The 16,913-nt window shown below is 45.6% G+C and overlaps 1 protein-coding gene and 1 non-coding gene across 2 annotated transcripts in view; both read left to right on the top strand.

Annotated features, from left to right (window-relative positions):
* Positions 1-16,913, top strand: part of LOC115449043 (dynein heavy chain 1, axonemal) — a 48,124-nt gene that overhangs the window by 9,427 nt on the left and 21,784 nt on the right. The window contains exons 16-49 of the mRNA XM_037447732.1: positions 301-442; positions 867-1,008; positions 2,304-2,531; positions 2,984-3,082; positions 3,393-3,536; positions 3,879-4,059; positions 4,278-4,438; positions 4,598-4,840; positions 4,940-5,166; positions 5,357-5,489; positions 5,563-5,790; positions 5,862-6,000; positions 6,302-6,480; positions 6,775-6,938; positions 7,124-7,300; positions 7,368-7,491; positions 7,750-7,847; positions 8,124-8,196; positions 8,522-8,639; positions 8,888-9,066; positions 9,329-9,491; positions 9,666-9,776; positions 10,060-10,151; positions 10,487-10,641; positions 11,084-11,201; positions 11,324-11,527; positions 11,599-11,812; positions 12,381-12,540; positions 12,890-13,011; positions 13,313-13,518; positions 13,925-14,087; positions 15,674-15,834; positions 16,125-16,435; positions 16,683-16,821. Coding sequence (XP_037303629.1) covers positions 301-442; positions 867-1,008; positions 2,304-2,531; positions 2,984-3,082; positions 3,393-3,536; positions 3,879-4,059; positions 4,278-4,438; positions 4,598-4,840; positions 4,940-5,166; positions 5,357-5,489; positions 5,563-5,790; positions 5,862-6,000; positions 6,302-6,480; positions 6,775-6,938; positions 7,124-7,300; positions 7,368-7,491; positions 7,750-7,847; positions 8,124-8,196; positions 8,522-8,639; positions 8,888-9,066; positions 9,329-9,491; positions 9,666-9,776; positions 10,060-10,151; positions 10,487-10,641; positions 11,084-11,201; positions 11,324-11,527; positions 11,599-11,812; positions 12,381-12,540; positions 12,890-13,011; positions 13,313-13,518; positions 13,925-14,087; positions 15,674-15,834; positions 16,125-16,435; positions 16,683-16,821 — 5,498 coding nt within the window. The remainder of the gene's footprint in view (positions 1-300; positions 443-866; positions 1,009-2,303; positions 2,532-2,983; positions 3,083-3,392; positions 3,537-3,878; positions 4,060-4,277; positions 4,439-4,597; positions 4,841-4,939; positions 5,167-5,356; positions 5,490-5,562; positions 5,791-5,861; positions 6,001-6,301; positions 6,481-6,774; positions 6,939-7,123; positions 7,301-7,367; positions 7,492-7,749; positions 7,848-8,123; positions 8,197-8,521; positions 8,640-8,887; positions 9,067-9,328; positions 9,492-9,665; positions 9,777-10,059; positions 10,152-10,486; positions 10,642-11,083; positions 11,202-11,323; positions 11,528-11,598; positions 11,813-12,380; positions 12,541-12,889; positions 13,012-13,312; positions 13,519-13,924; positions 14,088-15,673; positions 15,835-16,124; positions 16,436-16,682; positions 16,822-16,913) is intronic.
* Trnam-cau lies at positions 1,682-1,753 on the top strand. Its single transcript has one exon. It is a non-coding gene; the product is annotated as a tRNA-Met (tRNA).

The following is a 16,913-nucleotide window of genomic DNA, read 5'->3' as shown; positions in this document are numbered from 1 at the left end:
ATATCTATAACACAAAACATAATCTCATGCCATTTTATGAAGAACCTAATAACCAATTTCTTTATGATATGAAAGAGAAAAATAAATTCAGTCTCAAATTAATGTATAAGTTGATAGTTAAATAATAAGTTGATAAGACGTTCATTCCCCGCGGTCCGCACGTTTGCGCCTAACAAAAAATAGTCATTTGATGTCAATTAAGATCGCATTTGGCGCGGGTTATATGGACGCCGCCGTCCAGTCGAGACATGACGTAAACATTTGTAACTATTTTTGTCTGAGACTACATCGGTGTTGCAGGTCTGATGGAGCCCAACGTGGTGGAGTACCGCGAGCGGCTGCTGAAGGCGTACCGACAGGCCATCATCCCGCTCGTCGCGTACATGCGCCAGTACGAGTGCTACAAGGAGATATACATGCTGGACATCGACGCGTACGTCGAGTGAGTCCCTCCGTTATTTAATGTGGTGCGCTTTACAGTAACCCACAAACAACTTGTACACACTACGGCGTGGTGGGGTATTTGTACATTACTGTAGCTACGTACAAATTATGATTAGGACCTACTCAATAAATAAAAAAAAAATACGTGTGTTGCTCAAAAAAAAAAAAAATACATCAGAAAATTACATGGTGTTTGGAAATCTGAGAAAATTAAAGGTCGCAGCAACTCGCTGCATGTTTAAAACAGGTTAGTCTGGAAATCTCTAGGCCTATGTTTAGCAGTAAACTTTCAAATTCTGAAGAAGAAGACGAAATTTGTTGAAAAGCGCTTCTCCGTCAGAGTATTGGATCTCATCATTGTCAGCGACATAACTTGCAATAGAGTACCAATTCAGGACTAGTCATCAACACGTGTCCTGCAGGAACTTCCGCCAAGAGAAGCACTCGGCGTCGGAGACCCGCGAGGAGGTGCAGATGCACTACGACGCCAAGCAGGAGCTGATCTGGCGCCTGCCGCAGTACATCAACATCGGACCCTTCGCCATCAACGTCGACACGCTCAAGGTAACAGAGTTAACAAGCCTTTAGGTAACTCCTACTATAATCAAAGATACACCATTAACACTGACTCATAAAATAATATTAAAAAGAAATAAAAAACTAAAATATTGCTTCACTCCTCGCTTCATCACTCCGCTTTAGTCAAACAGTCAGCGTGTATGCACCCCATACGTGGATCCCCTAGTATTGTAATATGGCAATAGACTACCTCCTTAAGGGAGGAAATACTCAGCGAAAAGTGGGTCTAGTAGTTGCCCCTCTGCCAACCTCTTTGAACATAAAGATGTGAGTGTATGTCTGTATAATTCCGCTGGTGTTGTAGGCGTTCATGGACGGCAGTGACTACTTACCATGATAAAAAGTTATAAAAACCCAATTTATTTATATATTTTATAGCTTTATTGTACACCATAAACAAAACACAATATTATGTTCTATTCAAAACTGTGGTAGCATAATGTTTTACCGACGCGTTCATGGGTTCATAGTAATTTACTCGTCTTTCTCAGTTTTAACTAAGAATATGTTTCATTATCTTTTAAGTAGTACTTACACAATTACAGTAAAAAAAAATCTAAATAAAATGAAAAATTACAAAAAATAAATTTATTGACTTTCTTTAACAGGTAAAATTTGTTATAATATAGCGGTTGTTATTTTCGTCACCTCGTATCGTAGCAGAGTGGCGCAGTGGAAGCGTGCTGGGCCCATAACCCAGAGGTCCGTGGATCGAAACCACGCTCTGCTAATAACATTTTTTTTATATTTTTTCCAAAAGTGTATAAAATTTCTAATGACACGAATTAAAATTCGAAATTCGTGATCATTGTGCTAATGTTCGTTTTATATTGAAAATAATTTACTAACTTTACTCGTATAGCTTTGTGAATAGCAAAATAGATGCACAGCCACGGCGCGGCACGGCGCAGGCGCGATACATAATCAAAATTTATACTACGCACCGGCTACAAACGTACGAGTTAGTTAGAAACGGAACGTCTGTATTAGTTTTTAAAAGAAAATCCTCCATATTTATGCAATTAAAATAAGGAAAAATATTTAAAAATCGAATCTAGTAACCTCGTAAGTGCAGCCCGAGTGGGCGCCATAACGTATTGGAATTTTTCAATTATAATATTTTTTTGTATCCGACGTGTACAAGTGGGTAATTGTGATTAGATAGGCAATAAAACCATTCTAACAAGTTATTAATACCTTTTGCCGTACGAAGCATGTTGTATGAATATTAGTTATCCACGTGTGTGTTTAAAAATAATTATAATCAATTGAACGTTCAGCAAATGTTGGTGACGAAGCGTTCCGACATAATCCGCGCGCTGCTCACCATGTGGGCGGAGGAGGTGCGGCTCGTGGTGGAGGACGTGATCCAGGCGTACAAGGGCGTCATGCGGCGGCTCGGGGAGAAGCCCAACACCATCGAGCACGTGTTCGAGATCCGCGAGTGGATGGAGTCCGTGCCCTTCGCGCTCAAGACGCAGGACGACATCATGAAGAGGGTGAACACGGTCAGTACCCAGTGTCAAGTTTATACTTTACTTAAGCATATGTCGCTCAGTTCACCCTGCCTTTGTGCCTGATATATGGAAGAAATAAAAATCTTCGATTGCAACTAGGCCATTCCCTAGACCACTTATGCCACAAGGCCGCGGCCTACTAGACCTATTAGTCAATACTAATTCGGAACTAACATGTGTTATTAAGTCGAGGGCCGAGATTTTGTCTTAGGCTGACCATAGTTACGCGTCTGCATTCTTCTTCATGATTGGCAGACATCTTACTCACATTTCCTCAGCAGTAACTTGACGTCTCATATGAGAGATGAGGTCTCTCTTCGTTCGGGCACAGACGTAAACATTGATTGTAGATTAAAAGGAATTTTCATATCTAGGCTATCTGCTACCCATCTATTTTCTGCTCTCTGCCGCCTTCAACTGTGTTGTGTTTGCTTTTGTTGAAGGATTACGAGGTGCTGGACGCGTTCTTCATGCCGCTGGAGAATGATGATTTTAAGTCGTTATGGGAGGCCATCGGGTGGCCTCTGGCCATCACCAAGCAGGTACATCATACTAACTTAACGAATATCGAGCTGGGCAGGGAATGGAACGCCATGGTTTTGAACAGACATACGTTTACTGTAGAGCGAGGTTTAGATAAGTAATTAGGTAAGTGATCTTGCGCAATAATTTGCTGCGTGAATTTGTACAGCAAAAAAATCATGATTTTTTTTATAGTGGCTCGGTAAAGTGGCTTCACTGCACCTGATGTTAATCTGTTGAAATGAAATATCCACCAAAATGTCGTATTAATTCACTATCACTACATGTCACATGAGTGAGTTAATTTGTAAATACGGTGGAGCGTTACAGGTAGTGGCGACGACGGAGTTCTTAGAAGAGGAGCAGGAGAAGTTCTGGAAGCTTCACCAGCAGGACGAGCAAACGCTGTTCGACAAAATAGACATGTTCACCGCGCAGTGCATGGCGCTCACGTTACAGAACGACTTCAACAAGGCATGATCGGTTGCTAAGTGGCTAATAGTTATATCATGGCGTTATAGATATTTTTTCTATTAGTTCACCTGATAAAAAGGGATTATTAACAGTAGCAACAACATCCACAATATAAGATTAGCTAAGCATCTTTTGTATATAACGAATTGTCTTCTTAAGAGCTCAGTTATATTATCATTTTGTTCAGTAATCAATTNTAATTATTTTAATACCGTTTAAACTGAAAGACATAAATATTTACACACTGTCGCTTCACATCAGCAATCTTGACATCACTTCTCTATGAAGCTGTAATTTGTCGAGGAATAAGGTTGTAGCAAACAATGACGTTGTACGTTGCAGGTGCACGAGATCGCGAACGATATAAAGAAGGCGTGGAAGGGCATGAAGGACGGGCAGGAGTGGGGTCGCGTCCTCAACCAGCGACAGAAGCTGTTCGGCCAGCCCGTCGTACCTTTCGCGGATCTCAACCGGCTCGTGAAGGAGTTCGAGCCCTACCGGAACCTTTGGGTCACCGCATCCGGTACATTACTCACTTCATCATGGATAGAAGCTTCGGGATATCTAAATGTATTTATTAATCTTCTGTCTGGTCCTGGGAGGTAATGGGATGATAAATATATCAATTAACTATTTTGGACTGATTTAATCTCTAGATTTATGCTGGCAATGTGTACATCCACTACTCTTGAAATGGGATACTAATTACTTTAGCAACTATTTGGTCGTCATCACGTGCAGACTTCCTGAAGGCGCGCGAGGTGTGGTTCGACAACCCGCTGATGTACGTGGACGCGGACACGATCGAGCCGCTCATCAACGAGTACTACAAGACCATCGTCAAGTGCGTGCGCACCTTCGCCGACCTGCCCAAGGTCCAGCACGTGGCGCTCACCATCAGGGTCGGTGTGGCTTTATATCCATATAATAACCATTATGCTATAGACAATATGATCAGTATTTCAACCGGTTTATGGGTGAATCGTTAAATACTCCACCGAGACATGCTTGACGTGAATTAAACGGCATTAATAAGGAAGTATTTTGAATTTGTGTTGTAGGACGACATCGACGAGTTCCGTCCGCTGGTGCCGATCATCCAAGCAGTGCGCAACCCCGGCATGAAGGAGCGGCACTGGAACGAGTTCATGGAACGCGCCGGCATCACCGTCACCATGAACGAGAAGCAGACCTTCGCCATGTGCCTGAAGCAGGGCATGGCCGAGCATGGCGCCCTCATCGCCGACATCGGGGAGCTCGCCTCCAAGGAGTATGTCATTGAACAGTCGCTCGATAAGATGCAGGTATGTGATAGTATATTGTAATTTTTAATATTTAAGATACTCTACCGTTTTGCCTAGGATAGCCTTACTCAATGGGCAAACTGCTTTATCGGTGTGCAGGCTGATTGGGCGGCGCGTGCAATGGAGGTGTCGCCGTACAAGACCACGGGCACGTTCATTATGAAGATCGCGGACGACACGCTGCAGCTGCTGGACGAACACTTGTTGGCTACGCAGCAGCTCGGCTTCAGCCCCTTCAAGGCCGCTTTCGAGCTGCGCATCCAGGAGTGGGACGACAAGCTCCGCCTCACGCAGAAGGTTGTCGACGAGTGGATCGAGTGCCAGAAGTTAGTATTAAACCACTTTATAATATTTCGAACGGAAAAACACTTCGTTTCCTCAATTACATTGTGCAAAGGATTTACTATGTTTAGAGAAGCGCGTTTGGACTATTTTCCAGAAATAAAGGCGTGATCTTATGTCAGTTTTTATATGCTTTTTAAGAATGATATCAAAAATTGCTGAATGTAATTATAGGGAATGGATGTACCTTGAGCCGATCTTCACGTCGGAGGATATTTCACGCCAGCTGCCGATGGAGGCGAAGAAGTACGGCACCATGGAGCGGATCTGGCGCAGGATCATGGGTGCGGCCGCTGCCTGTCCGAAGGTTTGATCATGGCTATGTGGGTAGCTACAGGTTATGAGTTGGTACTTTGACGTGTGTGGTGTGTGTGGTGCAGATGATGGTGGTGTGTCCGGACAGCCGGCTGCTGGATAGCCTGTCAGAGGCGCGGCACCTGCTGGCGGTGGTGGCGCGCGGCCTGGCGGAGTACATGGAGCGCAAGCGGCTGCGGTTCCCGCGCTTCTTCTTCCTCAGCGACGACGAGTTGCTGGAGATCCTCTCGCAGTCGCGCAACCCTCGCGCCGTGCAGCCTCACCTGCGCAAGTGCTTCGAGAACATCGCCAAGGTACTAACAACCACCACCAACCACTTTCATCACCGACTATAGACAACTCGCACTACATCATTACATGGCAGGTGACGTTCGAGCCCGACCTCAAGATCAGCCACATGCACTCGAGCGAGGGCGAGGTGGTGGAGCTCAAGTACCAGTTCTATCCCTCCACCAACGTGGAGCAGTGGCTCCTGCTGCTCGAGGACACCATGAGACATACCAGTGAGTAGTATGAATTCACTTAAATAATAAATTTACTTGTACTGTTTTCCTTACCTCCGATACTGTTTGCATTGCGACTTTTGGAAAGTACAGCAGGCAAAATATTATGTTGTCTAGTGAACGATGTTGCAACTTTTGACATTCGACTAATTTTACGTCATTTTATATTAAATATACACTAGCCAGACCCCGAGAGCTATTCGTAGTATTTTAGGTTATGTAATAGTCTATAATACTTTAATACTTCTTATTCGTCATTTCCTGTCACGTTCAATAAATTCAGTCGGTTTGTATCGTCCAGTCCGTCTGTGCCTGGTGGCGGGTCTGGAGGAGCTGTGGCGGTCGCCGCGAGCCGAGTGGGTGCTGCGCTGGCCCGGGCAGGTGGTCATCGCCGGCAGCCAGACCGCCTGGACCGCAGGCGTCGAGGCCGCTATCGCAGAGTATCGCATGGACGAGTACTACGAGGAGAACCTGCAGCAGGTACAACTATACGCGGACATTTGCTGGTATGTGAAGACTGCTTAAACAAATAAATATGTAGTTTCAGGAATCGTGAGTTATATATAGCTTGTGCTCTTAGCTCTTAGAAATATTACTTAGCTATTCCGTTTCACGTAGCCATATTGCTGCGCAATGTCAAAATGTTTCTTTTTCTATAATCCATTTCTTGTTACATATTACAACCCACGATTTCTCTGGAACTATATAGTTATGTCCATGAGCAGTCTGCTGTAGACATGTGATGGCATGCGGAGTGCACGGCGGTGTGTGCAGCTGGACAGCCTGCGCGCGCTGGTGAAGGGCGAGCTGTCGCTGTTCCAGCGCGAGGTGCTGTGCGCGCTCATCGTGGTCGAGGTGCACGCGCGCGACGTCACGCGCTCGCTCGTCGACGAGAGCGTGCGCAACGTCTCCGACTTCCAGTGGATCGTGCAGCTCAGGTCACTCCACACTTGTTGGCTTCTTTTATGTTTTTCGTTTTGTAATGTTTCGAAAATAAAACATAGTAAAAGAAGCACTGATTTGACCTATTTCGGCAATGTACCGTAAATATAATGTAAGTAATAACTTGGTTTCATCTGCGTGTAAATTAAAGCTTATTACAACGTGTGTATGTACTATGCAGATATTACTCTATGCACGCGGAGATGTACCCACTGGAGCCGGGCGAGTCGTGCGAGATCTACCAGGACGAGGAGCGGCTGGACACGTCGGCGTACTACCGCCAGTTCAGTCAGGACCACTGCGACGTGCGTGCCCTGAACTCGGTGTTCGTCTACCAGAACGAGTACCTCGGCAACAGGTGCGTACATACAGCCACGAGCGACACCTGCACGGTGCCCAGTGAGTAGCCCCGCGTGTGTGTGCAGCGGGCGGCTGGTGATCACGCCGCTGACGGACCGGTGCTACGTGACGCTGATGTGCGCGATGCACCTCAAGTTCGGCGGAGCGCCCGCCGGGCCCGCCGGCACCGGCAAGACGGAGACCACCAAGGTACCACCACACACCGTACTGCACTACACTAATGATAATGTAGCTAATATGTAGTTGTAGCTTTAAGGAAATCATTTGGAGAATGTCAGTTAATACGAAAATTATCTCATCTGTACTCGACTTACTTTTCTTGTAAAAAGAATTTGTTCTTTTTTAGTTTTACCTTACATGAAAAAAAATATTTAATGTCTCTTTTCTTCTCCTCCTTTGTTCTTCTTCATTTGATAAATAATTACCTAACTTTCACAAATATTGAAGGATCTAGCTAAAGCGCTGGCCGTCCAGTGCGTGGTGTTCAACTGTTCAGACCAGCTTGACTACATGGCGATGGGCAAGTTCTTTAAAGGACTGGCCGCGTAAGTTCTTCATTTATCATCTTGTATAGTCTTTTTCATCATATTATGTTTTATAAGAGCGTGTTATGCTAAGCAAACATCGTTACGTTTTTAAATAATATACTGACGCGAAATAACGCGCGTGCTGTTCACAAGCTATACGATTCTTACGTATAAAGAATTGATTGAATAGTTTTCTTATTCTTTTGTCTGGTTCTCGGAGTAGAATGACACACACTTGGTACACAGTACAATGTGTATAGTACACGTGGTGAATGATATGGTACGTGTTGTCAGTTCAGGCGCGTGGGCGTGCTTCGACGAGTTCAACCGCATCGACATCGAAGTGCTGTCGGTGGTGGCGCAGCAGGTAACTTGCTTTATACATCTGTCTCTAGACCCTACTGGCTCATAAATTAGCTTGGTGGCAAGGCCGTCTATTTGTTTCATTTAGCTTGATCCCAGAGTATTTTCTTCAATGATAACCTAGGCTCCCATGTCTTCTCATTAAACTTGTAGACAACGCTTTTTGTTTCGGATTTAGATACATACCCCTGGTAAAATGCGGCACAGTCATAACCTAAGATTATATTTTACTTACTTATTAAAAATAGTCTTGTCTTACTCGAACCTACATTTTACTATGAACGAAAAACTAAAAAGTTATTTAGTTGCTGAGTAGTCGTGTGTCGCAGGTGGTGACGATCCAGAAGGCCCAGATAGCGCGACAGGAGCGGTTCATGTTCGAGGGCTGCGAGTTACCGCTCAAGATGTCCTGCTCCGTATTCATCACCATGAATCCCGGATACGCAGGTCCTAAACATATTAAATTCCATCTAGGGTTAAGGTTTTCTACGTGAATAGTCAAATTATATTAGCATCCTCTTATGATCTTGTGTATATGAAATAATAACTCTCTTGATCATTAAGACATATTTAACTAAATGTTAAAAAGTCTTTGACGTAAAATGTGACCTCGTTTCGTCATAGCCGCGCCCTGTATTTGTTAGAATACTGTTATCACAATGTGACAGTAGTATAATGCATTCTGTACTCCGCAGGTCGCACGGAGCTGCCTGACAATCTGAAAGCGTTGTTCCGTCCCATCGCGATGATGGTGCCGGACTACGCGCTCATCGCTGAGATCTCGCTCTTCTCCTACGGCTTCTATGAAGCCAAGATCCTCGCCGGCAAGATCACCACCACCTTCCGGCTCAGCTCCGAGCAGCTATCCTCCCAGGTACTGTCAATGATAGCTGCAGATCAGCATATTTTTTTAGGTGTTTTTTAAGGTAAGCTATGATTTTGATACGTCCATTGTCTATAGTGCTAGGAATGCTTGAAGTCTGCATCTTGATGTGTTCGGACTTGTTTGTCAAAATTTACAGTTTGCTCTTTCCTTGCTCGTATTATTCTTTCCTTGCTCTCACTTTATAAGCCTCTAAGGACTAAGAATTTCTCAGGACATCGTAAAACTTGAGTATATGTATGGTGTATCCCAGGACCATTACGACTTCGGCATGCGTGCAGTGAAGACGGTGATCCTGGTGGCGGGAAACCTGATCCGGCAGCAACCAGACGCGGACGAGCGACAGATCGTGTTACGCGCTCTCAGGGATGTCAACGTGCCCAAATTCCTCGCTGATGATCTGCTGCTCTTCAACGGTATGACATGCAAATACAAAGACGCCTTAGTATTTGGTTATAATATAATACACATGAACTGATTAAGGCTCAGGCATTAGATACTTAGAAGAAGACGGGGAGCGTTCATAGATATCACCTTATACCATTACGCTATTAATTTGCTTATTTGTAGAATTAATGTGTGATTTCTAGGGATAATATCGGATTTATTCCCGCGCGTCGAAATACCGGTGGTGGACTACGGCATCATGGAGACGTCCATCAGGAACATGCTCGTCAAGAGAGGATATGATGATCTCTACAGTGAGTATGAATACTATCTCCTGCTATACTTAACCAAACTAGTGTTGGAACTCTGGAGAAAATAAATAAGAATTTTATGAATTAAAATAAGTAGTTTTTTGGCTCGCATGTAGTAAGGATGTTTAAGGAATATCCCATGTGGAGATGGGGACTCGGGCAATTACAAACGCTGCTAGTCCCACGGCCCTCAATGTGATGATAGTAAAGCAATAGGTACTGCTTGAAGTAAAACTCATGAGAGAACGTTGAAATAGTCCATCGCTCGTTTGTGGTTTTATTTCAGCGTTCATATTCAAGATCATCCAGTTGTACGAGACGACGGTGGTGCGACACGGCCTCATGCTGGTCGGACCCGCTGGCGTCGGCAAGACTAAGGTTACCAATGTATTAAAATAGCACCAGAACAAAGCGAGACTGATGATATTTAGAATTTCTAATTATAAGAGCTGTAATTGTTTATTCAAAATATTATATTTAGTGTTACATAATCAAACAGGCTGGCATAATTGTGTCGACTGGCGAGGGGTAATCGTTCGTTAGCCGACACTATCTGGGACCCACTGCAGTTAGTATCAAGTGTAATAGGATTAAATTGCCGTACCTCTATTAAAAAAATAACATTGAGAACAAATCTTCGTAATATGCTGAGGTGTCTAGCTCTGGCATTTGTTAGTTTGCTAGTGTTGTATGTAAGTGGTGATGCTGTGCAGTGCTGCGAGATCCTGCGCGACGCGCTGACCGCGATCCGCGGCAAGTTGGCTCCGGACGGGATGCCCTTCGCGGCGGTGCACACGTTTGTCGTCAACCCCAAGTCCATCACGATGGGCCAGCTCTACGGGGAGTTCGACCTCAACACGCACGAGTGGTTAGACATTTACTAGTACAGTAGTTTGGATGGCCAGTGATTAGTACTTGACAGGTTAAAATGAGGTTTTGTTAGGGGAATTAATATTAATATAAAAGCTCAAAAGTTTGTTTGTCAGAACGTGCTAATCTCAGGAACTACTAAACTGATTTTGTTTTTTTTCATAAGCTTATTTTAATCCTGGGGAAATATAAGACTTATCTCGGAAAACCTTTTTCACACGGGTGGAGCCGCAACACAAGCTAGTGGAATTATGGTTTTAATGTTATACTGTCATACCTGATAATTTCAGAATATAGAAGTTTGGATCCCCAATCATTATGGAACAAACATACCTTATATTTAACACCCAATTAAGATAGCCCAAAGGAGAAAGCCCATGGCATTAAGTTAACAAAATAAAAATACAAAAGTGAGTGTGTGAGTAGTTGTTGTCGCGCAGGACGGACGGCATCCTGTCGAGTCTGGTGCGCGCCGGCATCGCCGTGGAGGACCTCGACAGGCGCTGGTACGTGTTCGACGGACCCGTCGACGCCGTGTGGATCGAGAACATGAACACGGTGAGTGACGCGCACACACCTCTACATGTACGTAATTATTGAAGGGAAAGTTCATACTACATACTTGTTTTTGTTTCAATTTCGCATTAATGTTTAATGTGTATGTATTTGTGTATATGCAGGTGTTGGACGACAACAAAAAGCTGTGTCTGTCGAGCGGCGAGATCATGAAGCTGACGGACCGGCAGCGCATGATCTTCGAGGTGGCGGACCTGGCGGTGGCGTCGCCCGCCACGGTGTCGCGCTGCGGCATGGTGTACATCGACGCGCGCGCCGTCGGGCTCGCGCCGCTCGTCAACGCCTGGCTCCGCGCCGCCCTGCCGCCGGTACCACACTCACACGCACACGCACTCACATGCACTCACACACATTCACACCCACTTAATGTACACTACAGATGGCGGACAACATCCGCAAGATTCTGCCGGGTCTGATCAACACGTACCTGTACCCGGCGCTGACGACGCTCCGGGGACGGCTGACGGAGATCGTGGCATCCATCGACTCGGCGCTGGTGCTGAAGTTCCTCGAGCTGCTGGACTTCCGGCTGCGTCCGCTCACTGGCAAGGACGACCGTCCGCCGCCCGCCGCTGGATTCCTCGCGCTCATGCGTCAGTATTTATTACACTCCGTACGTCCATAGTATACACTCCTGCCAGAACTTGACTTTAGACAGGATAAATGAAAGCTCTTGGATTGTTGAAATGAAATTCATATCGGTTACATAGAACAATATTCTAGCTCATAGTATCACTAGATGAGTTAAAAGTGTTTAATTGTCTGTAGTCTATACTTTTTGACAGTTAGCGTATTCAATATAATATAATATTATCAACTAGATTTTCGATGCTTACTAATACTTCCCGGATGCTGATCAAAATCTAAGCTATTAGTGTAGTTTATCCCACATAACTGAGATATTTTTCATGCTTGTGTCTGAAACGCAAACTATGTAGGTACCCCAGTGTACGCATTATAATATGTATTTTTCTTTTGTTCCCGGTCTGTAACTGCCGTAACTCTAACCTAGATTTATTTTTTTGTTTTTTTTTAGCCCAATGGTTAAAGTTGGTGTATTTATTTATCAAAACTGGGTGTAATTTTGTGTCTCATATAGGGACTCTAACCTCATTAGGAAGACTTATGATGTATCCCTAACACTAAAGTATTTGCCGGTAGCTCGCCTGGCGCCGTGCTGGGTGGTGTGGGCGGTGGTGTGGTCGGTCGGCGCCACCTGCGACCACACCGGCCGCGCCATCTTCTCGGAGTTCATGCGAGAGATCACAGCTGAGAACGGACTCAAGCCGCCCTTCCCCAAGGAGGGGCGCGTCTATGACTTACACGTTAGTTTTACCCCACTGATTATATCTCTCTTAAATTTGAAGGACGATTGATATTTGAAGTGATCTCTGCTCATGAAGCGTCGCCGCAACTGTCTGATGCCGGATGGCCGCGGCAGCTTGTTGCGTCAAATGAGATCCTGATGGACCTTGGTTGGTTACTAAAGAAGATTTCTATAAAACACCCAACTTTTGTAAAACAGAAATATATTCACTATTGGGTGTATATTGTTCTATTACGTACTTGTTCATCCGACCGTTAACATTACAAATGCACACCCACTGAATGCACTTACTTGTCTGAATATTAATCATTATCAAGCCCTTTAGTACGTATTGTCCTGGTTCCAGGTTGCATGACGGTGGGTTTACAGACCCCACGGACGACGGCGAGCCCGCCAATCCGTTCTGGTACAACTGGATGGCCAACCTGGAGCCGTATGAAGTAGACCCCGAGTGGCAGTTTGCGGGTTAGTATAATATATACTTTAAATAATCTATAATTACCATCCACAATAAGTAGTCTAGGTTTTGGTCTTTCTAATATCAAATCACAGATTACAATTGGGCAGTAATACTGGAACTGCAACGATATAAATTGTTCAGCGCCTCTGTTTTAAGATAAAAAACTTTGCACATCGATTTCACATCTAGTTAGTCATGAGTTTTATTTGAAAAGACAAATAAGTAACTGATGATATTAAAAAAATCGATAATAAATAGGTACTTCAGTGAAATAATTAATTAACGTTTGTACTGTAACGTCACCAGATATCGAAGTGCCGACGTTGGACAATGTTCGTAGCGCGGCGCTGCTCGGGTTCAAGGTGGCGAACTACAACCACGTGGTGTGTGTGGGGCCCACCGGCACCGGCAAGACCGTCACCATCACCTCCAAGCTGTCGCGAGGGTTGCACAAGAAGTTCATCTGCGAGTTCATCGTGTTCTCCGCGAGGACTTCCGCCAATCAGACGCAGGTGAGGATCGGAAAATTACATTATGTCGAATGCTGTATAGTCGATATATTCAGTAATCATAAACAGAAATTGTTTGAAATCGAAATAATTTTCAATAATATAATCCATGCTTTGCGATATTAAGTAATTATTGATATTTCAACATTATCAGATGATCCAGAAAAGGCGATAAAAATTATAATTAACCCTTAATACTGGATTCAAAACTGTTTGACAAAACAAATAATTTTGTTCCATTTATTCTCTTATTTTACGTTTAGTATCGACGCTCGAAATATTGTAATTCCTATGATATGGATAGAATTGAAACCATAGTTGCCAATGTCACCTCGCATCCAGTGCAGTGTGTAGTCTAAGCAGTCGCAATAGTCGAGTACACAGTGTGTGTGTGTGTGTGTGTGTGCAGGACGTGATCGACAGTAAGCTGGAGCGGCGCCGGCGCGGCGTGTTCGGTCCGCCGCCCACCAAGCGGCAGGTGTTCTTCATCGACGACCTCAACATGCCCGCGCTCGAGGTGTACGGCGCGCAGCCTCCCATCGAACTGCTGCGCCAGTACATGGACTTCTCCGGTACACATCACCGTCACACGTCTCACTAACAAGAATAACATACTCAACATGCCCGCGCTCGAGGTGTACGGCGCGCAGCCTCCCATCGAACTGCTGCGCCAGTACATGGACTTCTCCGGTACACATCACCGTCACACGTCTCACTAACAAGAATAACATACTCAACATGCCCGCGCTCGAGGTGTACGGCGCGCAGCCTCCCATCGAACTGCTGCGCCAGTACATGGACTTCTCCGGTACACATCACCGTCACACGTCTCACTAACAAGAATAACATACTCAACATGCCCGCGCTCGAGGTGTACGGCGCGCAGCCTCCCATCGAACTGCTGCGCCAGTACATGGACTTCTCCGGTACACATCACCGTCACACGTCTCACTAACAAGAATAACATACTCAACATGCCCGCGCTCGAGGTGTACGGCGCGCAGCCTCCCATCGAACTGCTGCGCCAGTACATGGACTTCTCCGGTACACATCACCGTCACACGTCTCACTAACAAGAATAACATACTCAACATGCCCGCGCTCGAGGTGTACGGCGCGCAGCCTCCCATCGAACTGCTGCGCCAGTACATGGACTTCTCCGGTACACATCACCGTCACACGTCTCACTAACAAGAATAACATACTCAACATGCCCGCGCTCGAGGTGTACGGCGCGCAGCCTCCCATCGAACTGCTGCGCCAGTACATGGACTTCTCCGGTACACATCACCGTCACACGTCTCACTAACAAGAATAACATACTCAACATGCCCGCGCTCGAGGTGTACGGCGCGCAGCCTCCCATCGAACTGCTGCGCCAGTACATGGACTTCTCCGGTACACATCACCGTCACACGTCTCACTAACAAGAATAACATACTCAACATGCCCGCGCTCGAGGTGTACGGCGCGCAGCCTCCCATCGAACTGCTGCGCCAGTACATGGACTTCTCCGGTACACATCACCGTCACACGTCTCACTAACAAGAATAACATACTCAACATGCCCGCGCTCGAGGTGTACGGCGCGCAGCCTCCCATCGAACTGCTGCGCCAGTACATGGACTTCTCCGGTACACATCACCGTCACACGTCTCACTAACAAGAATAACATACTCAACATGCCCGCGCTCGAGGTGTACGGCGCGCAGCCTCCCATCGAACTGCTGCGCCAGTACATGGACTTCTCCGGTACACATCACCGTCACACGTCTCACTAACAAGAATAACATACTCAACATGCCCGCGCTCGAGGTGTACGGCGCGCAGCCTCCCATCGAACTGCTGCGCCAGTACATGGACTTCTCCGGTACACATCACCGTCACACGTCTCACTAACAAGAATAACATACTCAACATGCCCGCGCTCGAGGTGTACGGCGCGCAGCCTCCCATCGAACTGCTGCGCCAGTACATGGACTTCTCCGGTACACATCACCGTCACACGTCTCACTAACAAGAATAACATTCTCAAAATTTTTCCTGTTACAACAAATTACTAAGAAGTAGTACTTAATTAAAAAATACATGCATAAATTTTTGTTCGATTTGTTCTTTCCAGGTGATATTTCTAGCTGCTACTGTTTGTTGTTTGCAGGTTGGTACGATCGGCAGAGCATCGGCGACTTCAAGACGCTGGTGGACGTGAGCATCGTGGGCGCGATGGGTCCGCCCGGGGGAGGGCGCAACCCCGTCACCATGAGACTCATGAGGCACTTCCACTACATCTCCTTCACAGAGATGGAGTACGCTAGCAAGGTAATATATTTTTGTTGAAAGTATTGCCTTGAGATGTCCATCACGTGTAGTATTTAGTTTACTGCAACCACTTACTATTGAAGTCCGTAAAATATATAGTTGACAAGGAGCAGGAAAATTTCATTTTAATAGTAATAAGTGATTCTGTTTCTTTAATAAACACGATGTTAAAACCTCAGGGCTTTCCTGTCTATGTTTAAAAAACGACGGCCTATAAGGTCATTTCATTACACTTTTATTTTGTTGATTTTTTAAATAATCGAACATGTCTATTTCATTTGTGATTACAGTACGCGATCTTCAACGTAATCCTGTGTTCGTGGACTCGCAACTTCGAGAAGGTGACCATCCGAGAGCCGCCGTTCCTGAAGGCGTCCATCGAGATCTTCATGGCGCTGGTAGAGGAGCTGCTGCCCACGCCGGCCAAGTCGCACTACACCTTCAACCTGCGGGACCTCAGCAAGGTGTTCCAGGGCATGCTGATGCTGGACCCGCGCTGCGTCAAGGACGAGGATGACGTCATCCGGCTATGGTACCACGAGCACCAGCGCGTCTATCAGGACCGGCTCGTCAATAACGAAGATCGACAGTGGTTTGTCAAGTTAGTGTCGTTATTTTGCTTGTTGTAGGATGTGCAAATAAATTCATGAGAGTTTAACAGTTCACTCATGGCCACGTATAGCTCTAGAGGTCACGCAGATGAGACTGACATCTAGGTATATAGGCCTCGGGTAATATCAAATGTGTAATTATTTCTATAAAGGCGTGTTTTATTGTTTGAGCTTCAATCTTTCATAGAGCTCCTACAACGATGGCTGTACTGAATATTACTACTTGTACCGTTACAGTTTGCTGAACAAGAAGATTCGCACGGAGTTTGGCAAGAAGTCGTCGGACGTGATTGGCGGCAGGCTGATGCTGTTCGGAGACTTCATGGATCTCGGCGCCGAGGACAGGAAATATGTCGAGATCGTGGACAGGGCGGAAGTAAGGGGTTAACTTGATAATGGAATCCACCCTAAAACATATGTGTCGACCTTATGTCATTTGGTATAGAGCTGAGATTACTATGCAGAGAA

Source organism: Manduca sexta, chromosome 7 (genome assembly GCF_014839805.1).
Source record: "Manduca sexta isolate Smith_Timp_Sample1 chromosome 7, JHU_Msex_v1.0, whole genome shotgun sequence".
NCBI classification, from domain to species: domain Eukaryota; kingdom Metazoa; phylum Arthropoda; class Insecta; order Lepidoptera; family Sphingidae; genus Manduca; species Manduca sexta.
This window is presented reverse-complemented; position numbering and strand designations above follow the sequence as displayed.